The following is a 20,940-nucleotide window of genomic DNA, read 5'->3' as shown; positions in this document are numbered from 1 at the left end:
TCGCTAGCATGAGGTGGGCCACTTTGGAAGAACCACAGATGTAATAAATGAATAAACGACAGATGTCTGATCCTCACTTTGTGGTTCTGTCCACCATGTGTTTTGTTTGTCCATAGTTTCCCACTATGTGTATTAGTTGTGAGCTGATAGAAATTTTTCTTCATTGGGCATGTTCTTCATACAGCTTGTTTTAAGCCATCAGACGCACCTTGAGATTGACGTAGACCCTGAAAATGACAACCTCATGATTTAGTTTTACTTGAATATCAGTCTTCCAATATTAAATGTAGTTTCTAACCCAAAGGGCATCCTTCCTCATTATTTCACACCACTCAATTCTCAATAATTCATGGACTAATTATGCAGCAATTACATTTCCTTCCCACAGGCAGAGCCACAAGATGTTAAAAAAAAAAAAAAAAAAAAAGGATACCTGAGAACTCAGGGTTTTCCCCAAGAACCTGAGTCATGCAGGGAGGAGTTGCTTCAGCGGGCAGCTCAATCCCAGCCAGTGACCACAGCTGGGTCCCCCTCTGTGTGGCCCAGACCGCCACTGCTCTCTCCATTCCTGCAGCAAGCCTGACTCTGGTCTCTGTCTGGCAGTGTTGCTTCCTGGTATCTATTTATGCTTCTCTCTAAATCACAAGTTCTTGTGTCCTAAGCCCAGGAGCTCTCTGAGATCAGGACAGGCATAAACTACAAACAGTTTTAAGAAAAAAACGCAAAACAGAATTGATAACAATTATGGTATACCTTAAATGTAATTAATGGCTTTGGGAGAGGCATTAAAAATACAGGGCAGAGCGACTGCACCCTGTGACTCATGCCTGTAATCCCAGCACTTTGGGAGGCCTAGGGGGGTGGATCACTTGAGGTCAGGAGTTTGAGACCAGCCTAATCAACACGGTGAAACCCCGTCTTTACTAAAACTGTAAAAATTAGCCAGGCATGGTGGCGGGTGCCTGTAATCTCAGCTACTCGGGAGGCTGAAGCAGAAGATTTGCTTGAACCCAGGAGGTGGAGGCTGCAATGAGCAGAAATCACGCTGCTGCACTCCAGCCTGGGCAACAGAGAGAGACTCCATTTAAAAAAAAGGGGGGGGGGGCAATATAATTCTGTTATTCACAAGATAATTACAAGATTTATAGAAATGATTAAATTTATAGTACACTATAAAGGATGTGACCTAGAAACAAGATAAGAGTATTAAGTTATATGAAGAAGATCTCTCAGTTTTTTGGGGGGATCTCTGTGACTACAATTTATAGATAAAACCTCCTTTGAAAGTAATGTCACAGGTCTAAATATGAGCACTTTCAAGTGGAAAAGCCTCTATTCTCCTAACCCCGCCACAGGCTCTGTCATCCTTGCTCCTCTTTAGATTTATGATGATAATGATGGTCATCATCATTGACTGTAATTCTACCATGATTCTAATTCAAGCAGTCAATTCGCTGGCTATGCCAAAGTGTTGAAGCCCTCCCCTTCCTGTATGCTGCACTCCTATATACTTCTGTAGCTGTAAAGGTAGTAAAAGGAAGTAAATGAAAATGTGATAGGCTCAACATTATGAAGTTTGAAAGTCACTACTCTTCTAACAACAGGTTAAAAAGCTGAACAAACTGAAAAACCAACAATACTTCATCGATCTTTAAGAGAAGTAAGATCAGGGCTGGCGGTGGTGGCTCATGCCTGTAATCCCAACACTTTGGGGGCAAGACGGGTGGATCACTTGAGGCCAGGAGTTTAAGACCACTTTGGCCAACATAGTGAAACCCCATCTCTACTAAAAATACAAAAATTAGCCGGAGGTGGTGGTGCACCTCTCTAATCCCATCTACTCTGGAACCTGAGGCATGAGAATCGCTTGAACACAGGAGGCGAAGGTTGCAGTGAGCTGAGATAACACCATTGCACTACAGCCTGGGTGACAGAGGGAGACTCTGTCTCCAAAAAAACAAAAGAACAACAAAATAAGTAAAATTATTGGGCAAACTGCTGCTCCAAAACTGGGGAGAAACAGGTGGATACAGAGAATCACAACTTTCCAGAGCAAAAATTGCCACAGGAGCCAGTATTAAAGAAAGATAATCTGTACTGTAATAGACAAATTGCTGGAGCTAGATGTAGACAAGTTTGTGTTAAAAATTCCAGGGGAACCAAGTCATAGGGGTGTGCCCACTCACTCTTTTGTGAGTTTTGCCTCCAGGAGTTCAACTAATTTCTCACAGTAGTTATTAGAAACACACACACACACACACATACACACACACACACACACACTCTCTCATGTTTCTGATGGTAGGAGTGAGGGAGCAAGGGAGAAATGAAAAAGAGTAGAAAACAAAAATAAAAACAAAGAACAAGGGCAACAAATAAAAAACAGTAACAAATATGGTAGGTATTAACTGTATCAATAATCATTTTGACTGTTAATGGTTTAAATGTACCAACTAAGAAACAGAAATTTTCAGAGTGGATCAAAAAATTAGACTCAATTATTTGCTGTCTAACAAGAAACTCACTTTAAATATTAAGATAAATATAGAGTGAAAGGAGACAGAGAAAGCTATACCATGCTAACATTAATCAAAAGAAAGAGTAGCCATATTAATTTGAAACAGAACATACTTCAAAGCAAGGAAAGTTATCAGGGATAAAGGGATAAAAGTTACATAATGATAAAGGGGTCAGTTCTCCAATAAGACAAAAATTCTTAATATGTATGCACCTGAAAACAAAGCATCAAAATATGTGAGGCAAAAACTGATGGAACTGCAAAGATAAATAGATGAATCCACTATTGTAGTTGGAGACTTCAACATCCCTCTATCAGAAATGGACAGTTCCAGCCAACAGAAAATCAGTAAACACATGTAGTAATCTTCCCTTATCTGTGAGAAATATGTTCCAAGACCACCAGTGGATGCCTGAAACCATGGATAAAAGTACTAAATCCTATGTATACTATGTTTTTTCCTATACAGCCATGTCTATGACAAAGTTTAATTTATAAATTAGGCACAGTACCCTTGTGCCTTGGGGCTGTTATCCAGTAAAATAAGGGTTAGTTGAACATAAGCGCTGTGAGACAGTGACAATCAATCTGATAACTGAAAAGGCTACTGAGTGACTAACAAGTAGGTAGTGTATAGAGCATGGGTATGCTGAACAAAGGGACAATTCACATACCAGGTGAGATGAAGTGGGATGGTGCAAGATTTCATCACCCTACTGAAAACAGCATGCAATTTAAAATGTATGAGTTGTTTCTTTCTGGAGTTTTTTGTTTAATACTTTTGGACTACAGCTGACCACAAATGACTGAAACCATGGAGATCAAAACTTCAGATAAGGGGAGACTACTGTAGTTGAACTCAACAACACTATCAATCAACCAGATGTAATTGACATCTAAGGACTGTTTCATCCAACAACAGCAGAATACACATTCTTCTCAAGTTCACATGAAACATTCACCAAGATACATTACATTCTGAGACATAAAACACATTTTAATTTAAAAGAATGGAAATTATACAATGTCTGCTGTCAGACAACGTTGGTATTAAACTAGAAATCAATAAAAGAAAGATAACTAGAAATCACAAAATACATGGAGATTAAACACTTCTAAATAACATATGAACCTAAGAAGAAATCTCAAAAGAAATTTTAAGGTATTTTGAACTAAATAAAATTGAAAATGAAACTTATCAAAATTCGTGTGATGAAGTGAAAGCAGTGCTTAGAGAGAAATTTGTAGCATTGAATGACTATATTAGAAAAAAAGAAAAACCTAAAATGAGTCATCTAAGCTTCTACCTTAAGAAACTAGAAAAAGAAGAGCAAAGTAAATCCAAAATAAACAGAAGATAAATAAGAAAAATTTGAGCAGAAAACAAGGACATTGAACACAGGAAATCAATAGAGAAAATTAAACCAAAAGCTAGGTTTTTTGAAAATATCAATAAAATTGATAGGCCTCTAGCCAGACCAACTAAGGAAAAGACAGATAACACAAACTACTGACATCAGAAATGAAAGAGAGGACATCACTACAAATTCCAAAGACATTAAAAAGATAATCAAGAAATATTATGAATAATTCTATGCCCACAAATTTGATAATCTAGGGGAAATGGGCCAATTACTTGAAAGACACAAACTGCCAAAACACACAAGAGGAAATAGACAATCTGAATAGGCCTATATCTATTAAAGAAATTGGATCAATATTTAATAATCTTCCAAAACAAAAAACATGAAGCCCTGATAGATTCACTGGTAGATTCTACCAAATTTTGGGGAAGAAAGTATACCAGGTCTCTATAATCTATTTCAGAAGATAGAAGCTAAGAGAACACTTCGTAACTCATTCTATGAGGTCAGCATCATCCTAATACCAAAACCGGACAAAGACATTACAAGAAAAGAAAACTACAGACCAATATCTCTCATGAATATTGATTTAAAAATCCTCAGCAAAATGTTAGGAAATTAAATAAAAAATGTATAAAAAGAATTATACACTACAACTAGTGAGATTTATCTCAAATATACAAGACTGGTTCAACATTCAAAAATCAAATATTGTAGTCCATCATATCAACAGGCTCAAAAAGAAAAATCTCATGATTATATTAATAGACACAGAGAAAAATTTAACAAAATTCAATACTCATTTGTGATTTTAAAATAACTCTCAGTAAACTAGAAATAACTAGAGAGAAACTTTCTCAACTGGATAAAGAATATCTACAAAAAGACTACAATGAACATCATACTTCCTGCTGACAACTAGAAGCTTTCCCACTAAGATGAGGAACAAGGCAAGGATGCTCCTCTTACCATTCTTTTCAACATTGTACTGAAAGTCCTAGCTAATGCAATAAGAGGCAGAGGAAATAAAAAGTCTACTGATCAAGAAGAAAGAAATAAAACTAACTTTGTTCTCGGGTGACTTGACTGTCTATGTGGAAAATCCAAAAGAATCGGCACAAAAAAAAAAAAATTCTAGAACTAATAAGCAATTATAGCAAGGTTGCAGGACACAAAGTTAATATACAAAGTGAATCACTTTCCTATATATCAACAATGAACAAGTGGAATTTGAAATTAAACACATGATACCATTTACATTATCGCCTCTAGAAATAAAATCCTTATGTGTAAATCTAACAAAATATGTGCAAGATCTTTATGAGGAAAACTACAACACTTTATTGAAATAAATTAAATGACTAGATAAATGAAAAGATATTCCATGTTCATGAATAGAGGGAATCAGTATTGTCAAGATGTCAGTTCTTCCCAATTTGATCTGTAGTGATACTGTTCGGATGTTTGTACCCTCCATATCTCATGTTGAAATGTGACTTCTCATGTTGGAGGTAGGGCCCAGTAGGAGGTATTAGATCATGGGGGCAGATTCCTCATGAAGGGTTTAGTGTCATCCCCTTGGTAACGAGATTTGGTTGTTTAAAAGAGTGTGGTACTTTCCCCTGCACTCTCTCACTCCTGCTCTCTTCATTCTTCATGTGATACTTCCCACTCGCCCTTTTCCTTCCACCATGATTGAAAGCTTCCTGAGGTCTCACTCTTAGGAGATGCTGGAGTCATGCTTGTACAGCCTGCAGAACAGTGAGCCAAGTAAACCTCTTTTCTTTATAAATTGCCCAACCTCAAGTATTTGTTTATGGCAGTGAAAAACAGCTTAACACATGTAGATTCAATGCAATCTCAATCTGAATCCCAGCAAATTATTTTATAGATATTGACACACTGATTCTAAAGTTTATATGGAGAGGCAAAAGATCAAGAATGGTCAACACAATATTGAAGGAGAAGAACAAAGTTGGAGGACTGATACTACTTGAACTCAGGCTTACTACAAAGCTATAGTAATCAAGACAGTGGGGTATTGGTGAAAGAATAGACCAATAATCAATGGAACAGAATAGAGAACCCAGAAATAGACCCACATAAATATAGTAAACTGACCTTTGACAAAGGAGCAAAGGCAATATGATTTGAAAAAAAGATAGTCATTTCAACAGATGGTGTTGGAACAAATGGACATCTACATGCAAAAAAATGAATCCAGACACAAACCTTACATCCTTCACAAAAATGAACTCAAAATGGATCAGAGACATAAATTGTAAAAACAAAACTACAAAACTCCTAAAAGTGTAGGAGAAAATCTAGTTGACCTTGGGTTTTGTGATAACTTTTTACATCGTACAAATAAATAGACTCAGAGAAACTATTTGCAAAGTATATATTTAATAAACATCTGTTATCCAAAATATATACATAAAATAACTCTTAAAACTCAACAATTACAAACAACCCAGTTTAAAAAAAATGAACCTAAAATTAAAGACCTTAAACGACACCTCACTTAAAAAGATATACAGATAACAAATAAACTTATGAAAAGAAGCTCAACATTATACGCTGTTACAGGATTGCAAATTAAAAAATGAGATACCACTGTACATAGAATAGGTAAAATTTTTTAAAAACTGAAAAAAATTGATAGTTTCTTATAAAACAAAATAGAGTCTCACCATACAAGCCAGGATACATACCACTGGGCATTTACCCAATTAAGCGGAAAACTTATGTCCACACAAAAACTTGCACAAGAATATTTATAGTAGCATTATTCATAATCGTCAAAGACTAAAAGCAGCCACAATGTCCAATCATATAAACAAATTGTGGTACAGCCATACAATGAAATATCATTCAGCAGTAAAAGGAAATGAGCTCTCACGTCATACAAAGACATGGAGTAAACTTAAATGCATATTACTGAGTGAGAAGAACCAATCTGAAAAGGCTACATACTGTATGATTCCAACTATGTGACATTCTGGAAAAGGCAAAACTATGGAGACTACAAAAATATCAGTGGTTACCAGGGGTTAGGATGGAGAGAGAGACAAATAGGCATAAGACAGAGGATTTTTAGGGCAGTGGTAATCTAATCTGTATGATACTATAATGGTGAAGACCAGTCATTATGCATTTGTCCAAACCTGTAGAGTATACAACACCAAGAGTGAACCTTAAGGTGAACTAAACACTTTGGACGATAATAATGTGTCAGTGCAGGTTTATCAATTTTAAGAGATTACTGGTGGCAGATATTGATAATAGGGGAGCCTATGCATGTGTGGGGGTGGGAGGTCAATGGGACATCTCTGTACTTTCCTGTCAATCTCACTGTAAACCTAAAACTGCTCAAAAGAAAAAGTCTTTTTAAAAATGAAAAATGTGACTCTCTTGGCTTTATCTGTTGCTCTAGGAGAAAGAGAAGGTGGGAATGGTTCCTATGAGTTTGCAGACTGCTTGAAGATTCAGTAAATGATGCTTAGTCTAGGCCTTCTGTCCCAAGGCTGAGCAAGAGTACACACACCATACTGCCACTTCTTATGCATCTTGCACATTCTAATGGTTTTAAATTTCTGTGAATGTATGGAGTTCAGCATTTTCTCTTTTCATCCAAAGGAGTACTTGTCACTTTATGTCTTTTTGATGATGAATCTCTATCTTAGAGGACCTAGAGGGACACCACATGTCCAGTTCCCCTCTTCTACTCCCCAGTTCAGAGATGGCCAGCCTCGCTCTCTGAGTGGTCCACATCTCCACTCTCACATTCAAGTTCACTTACTTGAAGTTGTGCCCTATTAGGGAGGGAAAAGAGAATAGGTCTTGTATATCACGTGATGAGTTGGCTCTGCTAGTCCTGGATTGCCACAGATGGGATACTGGCCTTAGGTTAAAAACAAAGATTAACCAAAGCCCTATTTATCACTCTCTTGAGTCCACTAACTACCAGACCCCCATAAAGACAGCAGTCATCAGTTAAATAAATGAACAATTAAGTTGAGAACAGATGTGTGAAAACAGCCATCCTCTCCTGATTTACTGACCCCTGGTAGACATTAGTTTGGTAATGGACTTTATCTGCAACAAGCAGCCTGCTTCACTGCTTAACAGGGATGGTGTCTTTGATACTCTTAGTTGCAGTCTTACCCCCTGACTTCCCTTGAAGGGACCCTGGGGCTAAGCAGGTGACTTTCATGATGAACTCTGCATTTCCCTCTTAACTCAGGTGCTCACAAAAGGTTGACAAACCATTTTGCCAGCCACACTGTTTGCCGCATTCAGCTGGAATGAAATTTGAGTGGCCATGGTTCCAGCCTGTTTTCACATGTTGGTTATCCTCAAAATATTTGGAGATTTCCAAGGTGGCCCCCCCTTTCTGTGACAGGCTTCGATAAGGTACATTTTCATTAACACAGGGTCGTTCTTTCTACTGGAAGGTGCATGATAGAAATAAACACTCAAGGCACCTCCCAGTGTTTGGAGGTGTAGTGGTCCCAAGATAAGATTTTTAGAGATTTTTAAGGATATTTTGATGTTTAGCAACCATTATAACTGCTGCTTTCTCACAAAGTGAAAATCAAGAGTGTTTTTCTGTTCTGTTTTCTTTGCTTTGCTTTTTATCATTCTAAATTCCATTTGTTATTCTGCATGCCCAGGTGTAAAATTCCTTTGGCAGAGCAGACAACCTAATTGAGTCTGGGAAATGGGCATCAGGGAAAGAAAGCAGAGAGGAGAGTGCAGGGAGCAAGCAGATTCAGTGACTCACATTCAGGCCAGGGATTAAAAGGGGCCATGCACTCCAGTGCTAACCCAGGGGTGCTCAAGGGCTGGCACATGTGTAAGCTGCTGCTGCTTTCAATCACAAGATGAAAGGGAAAAAGGAGGAGGCTCAGGGGGAGAAGAGAGGTGTTAGTCATTGCAGTGATTGTAGAGGTAGTTGTTATAATAGTTGGGTGGGGAGAGGTTGGAGTGGATTTATTATAAGAGCCTAGAGCACACAGATCATGGGACTGAAGGGCAGAAAAGTACCCAGGCCTCTGAAAAAGACTGAAAATAGAACCAGTAAACCAAAGGAACCCAGGGAGTGCGCTCTCCTCCAACTGCCTCGCTGCACACCCTCTGAGTTCTGCCCTCAGAACCCATCCTGCAGACTGGCTTTCCAGATACTCAGTTCACATGGCAGGAAATTACGACAGCACCATCCCAGCTCACTCTAGCTTCTCTTATTCTGAGGGTAGCCCAGGGTGAAGCCAAACATTTTTAACACCGATTCCAAATGTTTGAAAGAATCAGATTGGTCCTGCTTGAAACAGTAGTTTAATGAGATCTAATCAACTGGCTGGGAGCTATGGCATATCAACACAGGTACCAGGAGCCCACCCCCAGGGGCAAAGGGAGACAGCGAAGTGGTCATGTGAGCTGGGAAGAAACCCAAAGAAAGAATCTTCTAGACTCCATCACTGTCCCTCCGCAGAATACAAAGATTGGTCTCTGGGTATTAACAACCTGTGTTGCTGGATTTTTTTGTTTTTGTTGTCTTGGTTTGACTTGTGGTTTGAATCAGTAATTTGCTCGTAAAATGTAGTAAGAGTTTATACTTGTTTGCATCATTCGAAAAATTATACTCATTTTTCTTGGTAAGAAGAGTTTTGGGAGTGGAAAAGAAAAAATGGACATGGAAAGTTTGTTTTAGCTCCATCGAATCTAGATGTAAACTAAATGTTTTAAGAGAATTAGCCTTACACCATCCCCAGGGAGAGACACAAGTCAGTTACATTGTACTTTCTTCCATAAGAATAAGAAACATGCTGGGCCTGGTGCAGTGGCTCATGCCTATAATCCCAGCACTTTGGGAGGCCGAGGTGGGTGTATCACCTGAGGTCAAGAGTTCAAGACCAGCCTGACCAACACAGTGAAACCCTGTCTCTACTAAAAAATATAAAAAATAGCCAGGCATGGTGGTGGGTGCCTATAATCCCAGCTGCTGGGGAGGTTGAGGCAGAAGAATCACTTGAACCTGGGAACAGAGGTTGCAGTGAGCCGAGATCACACCACTGCCCTCCAGCCTGGGTGACAGAGCGAGACTCCGTCTCAAAAAAACAAAAACAAACAAACAAACGAACAAACCAAAAACTCTGTTCCTGAATAACTGGGGAGTCTGATTTGAGTAATAATAATGTCAAGGGTGTCCGTTGAAGAGACCACCAAACAGGCTTTGTGTGAGCAATAAAGCTGTTTATTCACCTGGGTGCAAATGGGCTGAGTCCGAAAAGAGAGTCAGCGAAGGGAGATGGGGAAGGGGTTGTTTTATAGGAGTTGTGTAAGTAATGGAAAATTACAGTAAAAGGTGGTTATCTATTGTTAGCAGAGGATGGGGTTGCAAGGTGCACAGTGGAGAGATCGTAAGACTTATTGTCCAGAAGAAGAACGTCACAAAGTCGATTGATCAATAAGATAGGGCAGGGACAAGTCACGATAATAAAATGTTGTAATTTTAATCAGTTAAGGCAGGAACTGGCTGTTTTACTTATTTGTGGTTTTTCTTTGGCTGCTCCAGACTTCTTGGCTCCTGCAGGCCATCTGGACATATATGTGTAGGTCACAGGGGTTGTAATGGCTGAGCTTCGGCTCAGAGGTCTGACAAAACTCCGATCTCCCGCAAAAAAAAAAAAAGAAAAAAGAAATACGTTTATAAGGGAACAGAATAGATTATTTGGATTGTGCCTAAGAAAATAAGGTTAGGTGTTTAAGGCTATATCATAAATGATTTTTCACTATAAGGTCACCATATCTTTCAAAGGCCCAAACTTCAAAATATTGTTTCCATCAAATTACATCCCCGTCCACTTTTTCTTTCCCAATTTTATGTGTGGCTTTGCCTGAAAAGAATCCCAGCACTTGCGTGAGAGGCTGACTGGCAGCTCAGTGCTGTGCGTGCCCCATCCTCGCCCTTAGGACCTCATTCTAAATGCAGGAGAGAGCAACGTGGCAGGAAATCATTACCATCCAGCAGCTCCCCGGGACTGGGCTCAAAGGCCACTCTGCAAGGAGTTGAGGGTATTAGAATCCATTCTGGGGATTTACCTTTCTTTGCAGTAGCTTCTATTTCTTAATGCCTGAGAGATCTGAATAGCCTTTGTTTTGCCCCATTTCCCTCCAGGCTTAGTGCAGATATGAATGCGGATGTGGTATGTCACACTCTGGAGTTTTGTAAACAGAACACTGGCCAACCATTGTGTCATCTCTACCCTCTTCGCAAGGTGAGTGTGTACTCACTCTGAACATCTGTTTCCAGTGACATACAAGGTCTTTGGAAATGTTAGAAAGGGAGACTTAGCTTTTACTCACTCAGTGTTTTGGGGACAGGGAGGGAGAGACAAGATGACATTTTCAATTACCCCGCAAGAAATAATATTTCTGCATTTCAGCCTAGATCTCTACTCCCATGCTACAAAGAATGTCTTTGCTGTTCAACCATTGTGGACTGTAATTTTGAACTGGGCTGCCAGTAGGTAGGAAATCTGAAAAAAGAGACGCAGAGGTTTAAATCCCTATCACTTAAAAATCAAGCAAGTCACTCTCATAGAGAGACCATCTCATGCCAGTTTGCCCAGGACTTTCCTACCATGAGCACTGAAAGCCCCACAACCTGAGAAATCCTGGGCAGTTGGTCACCCTACTCCGAGCTTTATTGCTCTTACTCATAAAATGGGTTATGATAAACTACCTCCCACGTTGGTTTATTTTGGGAAGTAGGTGAGCTACTATGGAAAAATTGCTTAGCATAGTAACTGATACAGTTTTTAAAGTGTTAATAAAAATGATTGCTAAGTAATCATTATTGATAACATTATTATTCAGTGATAGCTGTTCAGAGGACCCTGTGTGCATTATATCTTTTTGTGTAGCTTTTAGTTGGATTGCGGAGAGGAGGCTGCAAATGTTCACATAATTCCCTCCCCACACTCTGGATGAGAGGATAATATTGAATCCAGTTAGGCCACAGAATATGAATTTTCAGGAGCTCCCTGTAAAGAAAACTTCTATGCCTTCCTTCTTGAATTGTAGTTTTTCTGGATATAACACAACAGGTTTCTATTTTAATTGTAATTTCCTTTTTATCCATGTTAAAATGAAGTCCATTTTAGTGCTTTGTAGCCTAACCAATGACCATGATTTTGCTGATGGACGGTATTAAATGTCATAAGCCTGTTTCATTGAGCAGGAAGAAAGAAATACAAATACCCAAGGAACGTGTATATTTCATGCTTCCTCTGTTACCGACTAAGTGCCAATTACTTTTCCCCCAATTCCACCTGAGGAGTTGCGGGCTCCACTGGTACCTAGAAGAGTTAGTTAACTTTAATTTAAAAAAAAAATTTTTTTTTCATGTGTTCAAATAGCATGTGAATATTATATCATAATATAATATTTGCTGTTTGATATTGCAAGGAAGAAATGGGTCTCTGTGTAGAAATGCAAATGATACAGTTTTTGTGATTTCCTTAAATAATAATGTCATATATACATTCCACCCACAGCTACACATAGTCGCAAAAAGTTCGTTAAACTGTCCCATTTAAAATGGCATTCTTTATTTTTATACTCTCTAGAGTTTACATCTGAAATTTCACGTCCTTGTCTTCCCACCCTGACCCCCTTCTCAATTCCTAACTCTGTAACATTTCCACTACCTCTTTGGCTACAAGGGAATTGGAGGATTTCATGTGGGAACCGCCACCTTCTACCCCAGCTGGCATTCAGTGCTGCTGGGCAGCTTGCAACTGCTCCCTGGACAGCCCCCTTCACTTTCCTCTGACAGCTGTTCTAGGCCTTCGCCCTCCGCCTTGGGTCCCTCTCTCCAGCCTACATCTCTGCAGATAACCCAGAAAAGAGGGATAATGGGTGTATAAGTGGACAGCTTCCCTCTTCTCTGCCTCTGAGCTTCCCCTGAATGGCAGTCACTGACATTGACTGGGCACTCGTTGTGGGCCCAGTGCTGGTGTAGGGGCTCACACTTGATCTTGTTTTGCTCCCAAGCAAGCCTAGGATGGAGGCGTCATCATGACTCCTTTTTACAGTGGAGGAAACTGAGGGTTAGAAAAGTTATGTGACTTCCTGTCAGTCACTTCCTGAGGAAAGAACAGAACTGGGTTCATACCCCCATTGTTCTACTCAGAGATTGGTTGAGCTCTAACCGTGGTGTCAATGTTTCAGAAACTCCCCTGGAGTGTCTTCTTACAACAGCCAGCTGAAATCCTACCACCAGAAACAACAGATGTCGAAATGTGTGCTTCCTTTTGATTTTTCAAATAAATTGTATTGTATTGATAATTTCTTTGAGAGTCATGAGAGTGTATATACAATTTTATACCCTACTTTGTTCCCTTAACATTACATTTTGAGCATCCATTTTTCAGTGGTATATAGCAAAACTTTTTATCATTTTACAAATCACTCCCACATAGCATGTATGAATGCTTAGGTGGAATTACCTACCTGTTAGGGACAAACCACCCCCAAAAAAGCTTCTTGGTATTGCCAACACAACCCGTCCCCTGCCCCCCGCAAACCTCTTTGTGCCACCCCTCCCCTTCCCCCAAGCCTCTTTACATTTCTCAGCCCTTATCTAGGCGCCCTGGTAAAGCCAGCAGACTTCACCTATCAGGCCTTGCTGCAATAAAGCAAACCCCAATTACAAACCATCCAGACCGCACAGGGGAAGGTCGCACAAAAAAAAGTAGTAAAAAACATAAACAAACTTTACCTACACCCTCTGGTACCATAAACGTCACAAGGTGATATGTGGCAGAGTTAACCAACAAACAACCCCAGGGTCTCTCTCCCCCATATAAGGCCCTCATTTTGTAAGCTCAGGACTGCCTCCTCTGTCTGTAGTAGAGCAGCCAGCAAGTTAAATAAAGGCTTGCCTAAGCTTGGGTCTCTCTCTCTCATCCTTTCTCTCAGCTGACCTTACATTACCTACTGAAGGCGGGTGAAGATACAGATGCAGACGTAGATAATGTTCAGCCCCCCAGAAGGAATTCTCTTGACTCTCCTAGTCAATAGTCCTCAGAGTAGCCACTATTCCGAAGTCAATCGCCACCGGCTAGTTCATTTTTAGGAAACTATCCTTGAATATCGTATCAAAGGCCTCACGCGGCATGCGCTCCTTTGTGTCTGGCTTCTGCCTGTGAGCTTCATCCCATGTTGGGTGAACAGCATCATTTCATGTAGAATTCCCTCAACTGTCTTTGATGTAGCTTCTGCTCTAGCGTCCCAGTGAGTCCAACCAAATGTGCTCTTTCCCTCTTTCTAATACATTTTCCACATTGATGCCACGAATGCCTTGCTGTAGGATAAATACGACTTTCCCACCGCAGCCCAACCATTTGCCTGGAAAGCAATTTCTCCCTCTGTCCTTCCACTTGGTGGATTATCCCTCCCCATCGTTCATGGCTCAGCTTATATGTCACTTCTTCAGGGAGGCGGGCCCTATTAGATAGCCCTCTTGTCATAGCTCCTGTATATTCCTTTCTTGAACTTGCTGCTTTACAAGGTATGTCCCTGTGTGACTTCCTCCTTTCTCTCCCACTAGGCTCTGAATTCCAGTGGTAAATTCTGTCTTGTTCACCACTGTACACCCAGTGTCTAGGACGGTGCTTCACACATACCAAGGAAATGTGTATTGGCGCAATGAGTGGATGATGTGTCACTAGCTTCTCATTTGCATCCCTGATGGAAATTCTGACTTTCCTCATGTCAAGCCCTCACTGATTTTTCCAGTGCATACATCTGATCCTGAACAGAGCTTGGGATCTCCACGTTATCTACACAACTAAGTACAAATTTTCACTTAGCTTTTCAGGGCCTTTGACTTGCCTTTCCCTCAGGTTGGTGAATCCTGTGCTGCAGCAAGTGACTGGCTCTCCCTTGAGCCATCCCCAACCCTCCCACCCTGCACCTTGAGTCTTCATCATTCCCTCTACCCAGACCACCTTTATCAACTCCATGTCATCTCTCAAGCTCATGTCAATGGTCAGGTTCTCTGTAAAGTAATTCCTAACTGTTCCAACCAAATGTTAACTCTCCTTTGAACAATCATTGTAAAATAACTGTTCGAGCACTTACAATGTGCTAATATTGTTCTAAATGCTTATGTGTATTCATGCGTTTATTCTTATGGAGTAGGTATGGTTGTCCACCCTTTATAGATGAGGAAGGTGTGGCAGAGAGACATCAAGATACTAAAGTCTCATAGATTTCCTCACTAGGATGCGAGCACATGGAGGCGGGCAGGCCTATACCTTGCCTGTCTTTGTTCTCTCCACCATGCCAGGCACACACACACTTGGTATATGGATGAAAATGAAAATAGCAGAAGCTGGTATTTATTGATGGCTTGCCAGCCGCTGCACTTGACTGACATGTGTGATCTCATTTAACAGTGCTCTTAGGTCTATATTTATTTTACAGTTAAGGAATTTTGAGAGTTGGAGAAATTAAGGAATTTCCCAGGCTATACAGCTAGTGAGGAACATGAGAGGATTCATCCCCAGATCTGTTTGTCTTAAAGCCCAAATTCTCATTCACTGTGCTCTCTGCCTCACTGAGACTCTGTGGGCATTGTCACTTTGAATGGAACCACTGCTCCTGGGCCAGCTAATTCCTCATAAGCAGGACTCTGCACCCTCTATGTCTGGCTTTGCACACATCTCAGACTGTAGTACAATACTAATAATGGGATGCAAGCTGTCTCCCCTATGAGATGCATGCTGCAGGGATGGAGAGGATGGATGGGCCCCTCTGTATCAGGGAGCTCACAGCGCAGAAGCAAGCAGTGCAGGGCAACAGAGATTTGGCTTCAGTGGGGCCAAAAGTTAAAGGTGGAACCGCATTTGGAGCTCACAGTGCATCTACTGTATGCTCAAAAAGGACAAACTTCATCCATAATTAATTAAAGCGAGAAAAATCTACAATGTCCCACTGGTACAAGAAGAAGAAGAAGAAAAAGGAGAGAGGAGAAAAGGAGGAAGAGAAGAGGGACGGGGAGGAAAGGGAAGGAAAAATAGCCGCAGGCCTCATTGCAAAGACCACTCAGGTGGTTTGTGTTACCTATCTTGGGAGTTTATTTTTACCACTCCTCTCATTTGCACACAAAACAGCGCATTGATTGCTGCTGGGGTGTGTGTGTGTGTGTGTGTGCACTCGCATGCTCGTGCACCTGGCTCTCTCTTGAGCCCTCCCCAGCCCTCCCACAGTGTCCAAAACCATGATTCTGACACCACAGCTCACAAATTGAAAACCGAATGCAGTTTATTCTTGTGTACCCAGTGGCTCTTCAAAGCTCTCTTTTTTGGATCAGAGTGTTACATTGCATGAGCCCTAGGTTGAGCCAGAAGCATCCTGGAGCCTCCTTAGCTTTAAGCCACTCCCGTTTGGGTCCCCAAACCTTGAGATCTCCAGGCAGACTTCATAGCTTTGAACTGACCCCTTTCCTAACCACAGCAGTGCTGGAGGTACATGCTGCATTTACCAACATCTCCAAGGCACACTCAAGACTTCAGCCACTTTGATCTACATTAAAAGAGAATCATATTCGGAATGTAAGCCTTGTGTGGAAAGAGGTTCTCCTTATTTCCCTGGGGCCTCCTGAACTGCTGGGTGGCGGGGAGACCTGCTGCCTTGGGAAAGCAACCCAGACTTTGAAACAGCTTTTCCCACAGTGAGTTGGGTTTCTACAAGAAGCAAAAGCTCTCTGATGCTGAGTGTGGGGGAGGCTGTGTATGCACAGGAAACGTATTTCCCTGGAATCCAAACTACCAGGCAAGTGACATAAATGGGTTTGGCAATAAGTAAATTTGCACTCTTTATATGAGAAAGTGACACATGACAAATTCTGGTTCGCCTAAGCAATAAACAAGCTGACCTCAGGAATTCCCTTTTATTTTTTAAACACTAGGTGTCAGATAAAACACCTGGCATCTCTTTTAGTAGGTGGTCTCAGGTGGTCATGTTTAGAAAAAGAATTAAAGATGGACAGGAAATTGGACACTTCCTGAGACTCTGTAATCACTAAATTTAATTCTGCACAATCCACAGAACCTGATGCTCATAATGCTGTTTTTAGCCCTAAGAGCTCACAACACACTGTCAGATGTGTTATTGTCTAGTCTCAAACAAACTCTGTTATTTCTAATAAGAGTCTTTTGGTAATAATTTCAGATTTACAAAAAGTTGTGAGGATACTGCAAGAGAGTGTACTGTTCACCCAAGTTTAATTCCCCACAATGTGAACATCTTACTATTACTTAGTCAAAAGTAAAGAAGTCAATATCACTACTGTGTATACCTTAGTAGCAACTCAAGCCCAGACTTTATTTGGATTGCACCCATTTCTCCTCTAATGTCCTCTTCTGTTCTAGGATCTAATCCAGGACATGCATTGCATTTCTTTTTCATGTCTCCTTAGTGACCTCTGGTCTGTGACAGAGTCTTCATCTTTCCTTGTTTTTCATGACCTTGACAGTTTTCAGGGATACAGGTTAAGCACGTCGGTAAAATGTTCCTTGAATTGGGATTTGTTCATGTCTTCATCTTGGTTCAACAGTGTTAGGGGTTTTTGGAAAGAACACCACAGAGGTGAAGCACCCTTCTCATCACATCCTATTAGGGTTAAATGATGCCACATGGTATTGCTGGTGAGATCAACCTTCATCACTCGGTGAAAGGGTCATTTGCCAGGCTTCCCAACTGCAAAGTCACTATTTCCCCCCTTTTCCTCTACTCTGTTCTTTAGAAGTGAGTCCCTAAGTCCAGCCTCCTACACTCAGTGAGGCCAGGGTGGACCAAGCCCCCACTCCCAGAACATGGAATGTCTACGTATATCTTTTGAAATTCTTCTATGTAAAAAACATGTCTCTCCTCCCTAATTTATTTAATTAGCCATTTATTTATATTAGCACAGATTCATGTATATGTACTTTATACTTTGAGTTATAATTCAAATATACACTCTTTTATTGCACAAATGTATCCAGTTTTCCAGTTTTGCTACCATTGGAAGCTTAGGGTGGCTCCCGTGTCCTTCTGACACGCCTCTGTCCTATTTCTTTTTCTTCCATACTACTTTATGTTCTGGTACTACCAGATGATCCAGGCTCATCTCGTTATCTTGTATTCTTCTGCCCCTGTCCTTGAGTCAGCATGTCCCTAAGGAGACCTGGTCCCTTTTGTTGGAGAATGATATTTGGAAACCAAGATCTGGGTGCTAGGTGTGCCCATTGCTACTGGGATGTCATTGCTTATTGGCCTTCTTAGGTCCTGGTCTTCTTTGTGGAGTGCTGAGTAAAGCATATGTGTGTACAACCCAAGTATACACAAATACCTACAATTGTTTCTGTGTCTGTATGTGTGTCTCTGTGTGTGTGTTTGTGGATGTGAGCTCATACCGATATCTCTGATTTTAACCCAATATCACAGGGTCAAACTCTATTTTATAGGTATAATTATCAAACATATTTTGCAGTGGAGGCTTAAAGCCTTTACTCAAGCCTCATAAGTAGTGAGCAGAATCTGAACTCAACCCAGGGCCCTGGACTTCAGACCTGTAGCTCTTCACATCAGCACTGCCTGTGTTTAGCATAGATTCTGGAGCACATTCAGAGTAGTCACTTCTCAGAGCCAGAGGGAAGTAAAGGCAGCTTTAGTTTTACTTTTCATAAAATATCATAAACACCTTAATTTTCAAGAATCTTGCACAATATCCCAACTTTCTCAGTAACAATTAAACCACTGAGATGTTCGCTCACGTAGTCACGCCTCAAGAAACATTTCTTGAACGCTTACCATGTACCAATCCTACAGCCAGGTACCTAATAAGTTATCTCTTTTGACCATCCCAAGTCTGCAGGACAGATAGGATTCTGTCATTTTATAAATAAGTCTACCGATACCTAGAAAACGGAGAGACTTTCCTGAAGTCTCATACTTTCTACAGAATAATTGTTTTTCTTTTTATCAGCCAGGAAATATTTATGTAGAATGAATTACGTAGAACGGTATTCCAGCAAATGTGGCAGGCAATAGCAACGTAAATGGATATTCTAGCAGGAGAGGCAGGCTTATAGACAAACAGTGAGAAGAGACGAGTGCTCTCACACAGGGTGCCAGGAGGAATGGAAACCCCAGCAGACGAGGGCTAAGCTCGACCTGGAGGGAATAGGAGTGGAGGTGACTCCTTCAGGGTAGAGTAGAGTTTGGCCAGCACACTCTGCCTCGCCTGCATCAGCCCCTCGTGCTGGGCCCTTTACCTAGAACTCCCAGTTCCCTGCATGGCCAGCACCTTGTCCACTTACTGGTTTAAGTACCCCCTCTCCAGAAAGGCCCTCCCTGACCAGCCTCTCTGAAGAAGGTCCCCTTTCCCGCTCTCTCACAGCACTTTATTTATTTCTTTGATACCATCTGAACACAAGGACCATGTCTTTCTTGCTCATCATCTTATTCCTGGACTAGCATAGTACCTGGCACATAGTAGGTGCTCTGTAAGATTTGTTGAGTAAAAAATAGGATGAGAAGGGCAGTCCTGAATGTACCTTCCTTTCTCCCTCGTGAGGATGTATCTGCTCTCAGTGGACTATACGAGAGATCAAAGCATTCGGCTTCTTTGAGAATGTGAAGCAGTTTTCAGAAATAAACATGGGACTCACCCCAGGGTGCCTGCTCTGGTATTCCTCCGTGGGGTTTTAGCATCTGCACTTGCGTAACGCTTTTGACGAGCACTGAAGGGTGAGAACTGTTGTGCCGGAGGCTGGCGCAAGCCTGAAAGCTGTCATTGACAAGACTGAAAGCACTGTCCCTTCTCCTGCTTCTCACCTCCCACACATCCAAAACCATGGATCCCCACTTGCCCTCTAACTGCATCCTTTTCCCCAACCATTCCTTGATTTCTATCCCTTTTCTGATTGATTCATCAACTTAACCTCAGCTACTGGGTTTCCAGTCCCCAGTCCCCTAGGAATAAGGCCTCTTAGAAAGACAGAGGGAATTAAAGGTTTTAGACCCAAACTATTTGGAATTCATTCCTTTTCTATGGATTTTTTCAAAACAATGTGCTGACTAATTACAAAGGTGCACTGAAGTTATCTACACCCAAAGAAGAAAATGAGAAGGCCTAGTAAGCCGCTCAAGTCTCTCCCATTCTAAAAAAATAAATACAAAAACAAACCTCACAGAACACGCATTCCCCTCCAGCTATCCAGAGAAATCAAATTTGTCTCCTACCTCTAACTGAGAGACGATTCAACATGATGTCGAAGAGCACAGATCCTGGTGCCAGCCCACCTGGACTTGAAGCTCAAAGCTTTACTAAGCTTCTATTGTACGTGTACACATTAGGGGCTATAGAATAAAAGGCAATGACAACTGACATGAAATTGGACTAAGTACTTAGCATATATACATCATCTAAAATCCTCCCACACAGTTATAAGGTTATTCCATTATCTTAGCTTTACAGAGAAAAAAATCAAAATTCAAATTGTTGGTTGTAAAGTTGTATAATTGACAATGTTTTTAAAAGTTCCTCTTTAACCATCTGAGGAAATCATGAACAATGACATAAGTGACAAGGGAATATAGCCTTCTAGACACAGAAAGTCAGCTTAAAATGGAGCAAAATATAGTGTCTAGAAATAAACCCCAATGCATTTGCGATTCTTGTTTTTGATGAAAATAGCATTTCTAATCAGTGCTAAAACACTGGATTAATCAAAAAATACAATAAACTAAAGACTAGACATTTGAAAAAAATTTAAGCTAGATGCTTATCTATACCTTATAGCAAAATAAATCCCAGATGATTAAAGACTGAATCACTTTTAAAAAATGGAACTATAAAACCCTGAGCAATTGTATTTGTAATTTGTGCTTGAAAAGTCACAAAGGGAAATATTAATACATCTAACTAGTAAAATCTTGCCCCCTTCACAAAGTCAGAAGACAAATGGCATACTGGGTAAATGTTTTGTAATATGCCAC

General features: G+C 40.7%; 1 protein-coding gene across 2 annotated transcripts in view; it reads left to right on the top strand.

The window, feature by feature from the left end:
• The window catches only part of LOC105475872 (acyloxyacyl hydrolase), a 206,135-nt gene that overhangs the window by 47,660 nt on the left and 137,535 nt on the right, over positions 1–20,940 (top strand). For both annotated transcript variants that reach the window (XM_071095041.1, XM_011731433.2), the window contains exon 4: positions 11,063–11,162. In XM_071095041.1, the coding sequence (XP_070951142.1) occupies positions 11,063–11,162 (100 nt within the window). The remainder of the gene's footprint in view (positions 1–11,062; positions 11,163–20,940) is intronic.

This window comes from Macaca nemestrina, chromosome 4, assembly GCF_043159975.1.
Source record: "Macaca nemestrina isolate mMacNem1 chromosome 4, mMacNem.hap1, whole genome shotgun sequence".
In the NCBI taxonomy this organism is placed as follows: Eukaryota; Metazoa; Chordata; class Mammalia; order Primates; family Cercopithecidae; genus Macaca; species Macaca nemestrina.
Note: the sequence above shows the minus strand (reverse complement) of the source record. Positions and strands in the feature narration are given on the sequence as shown.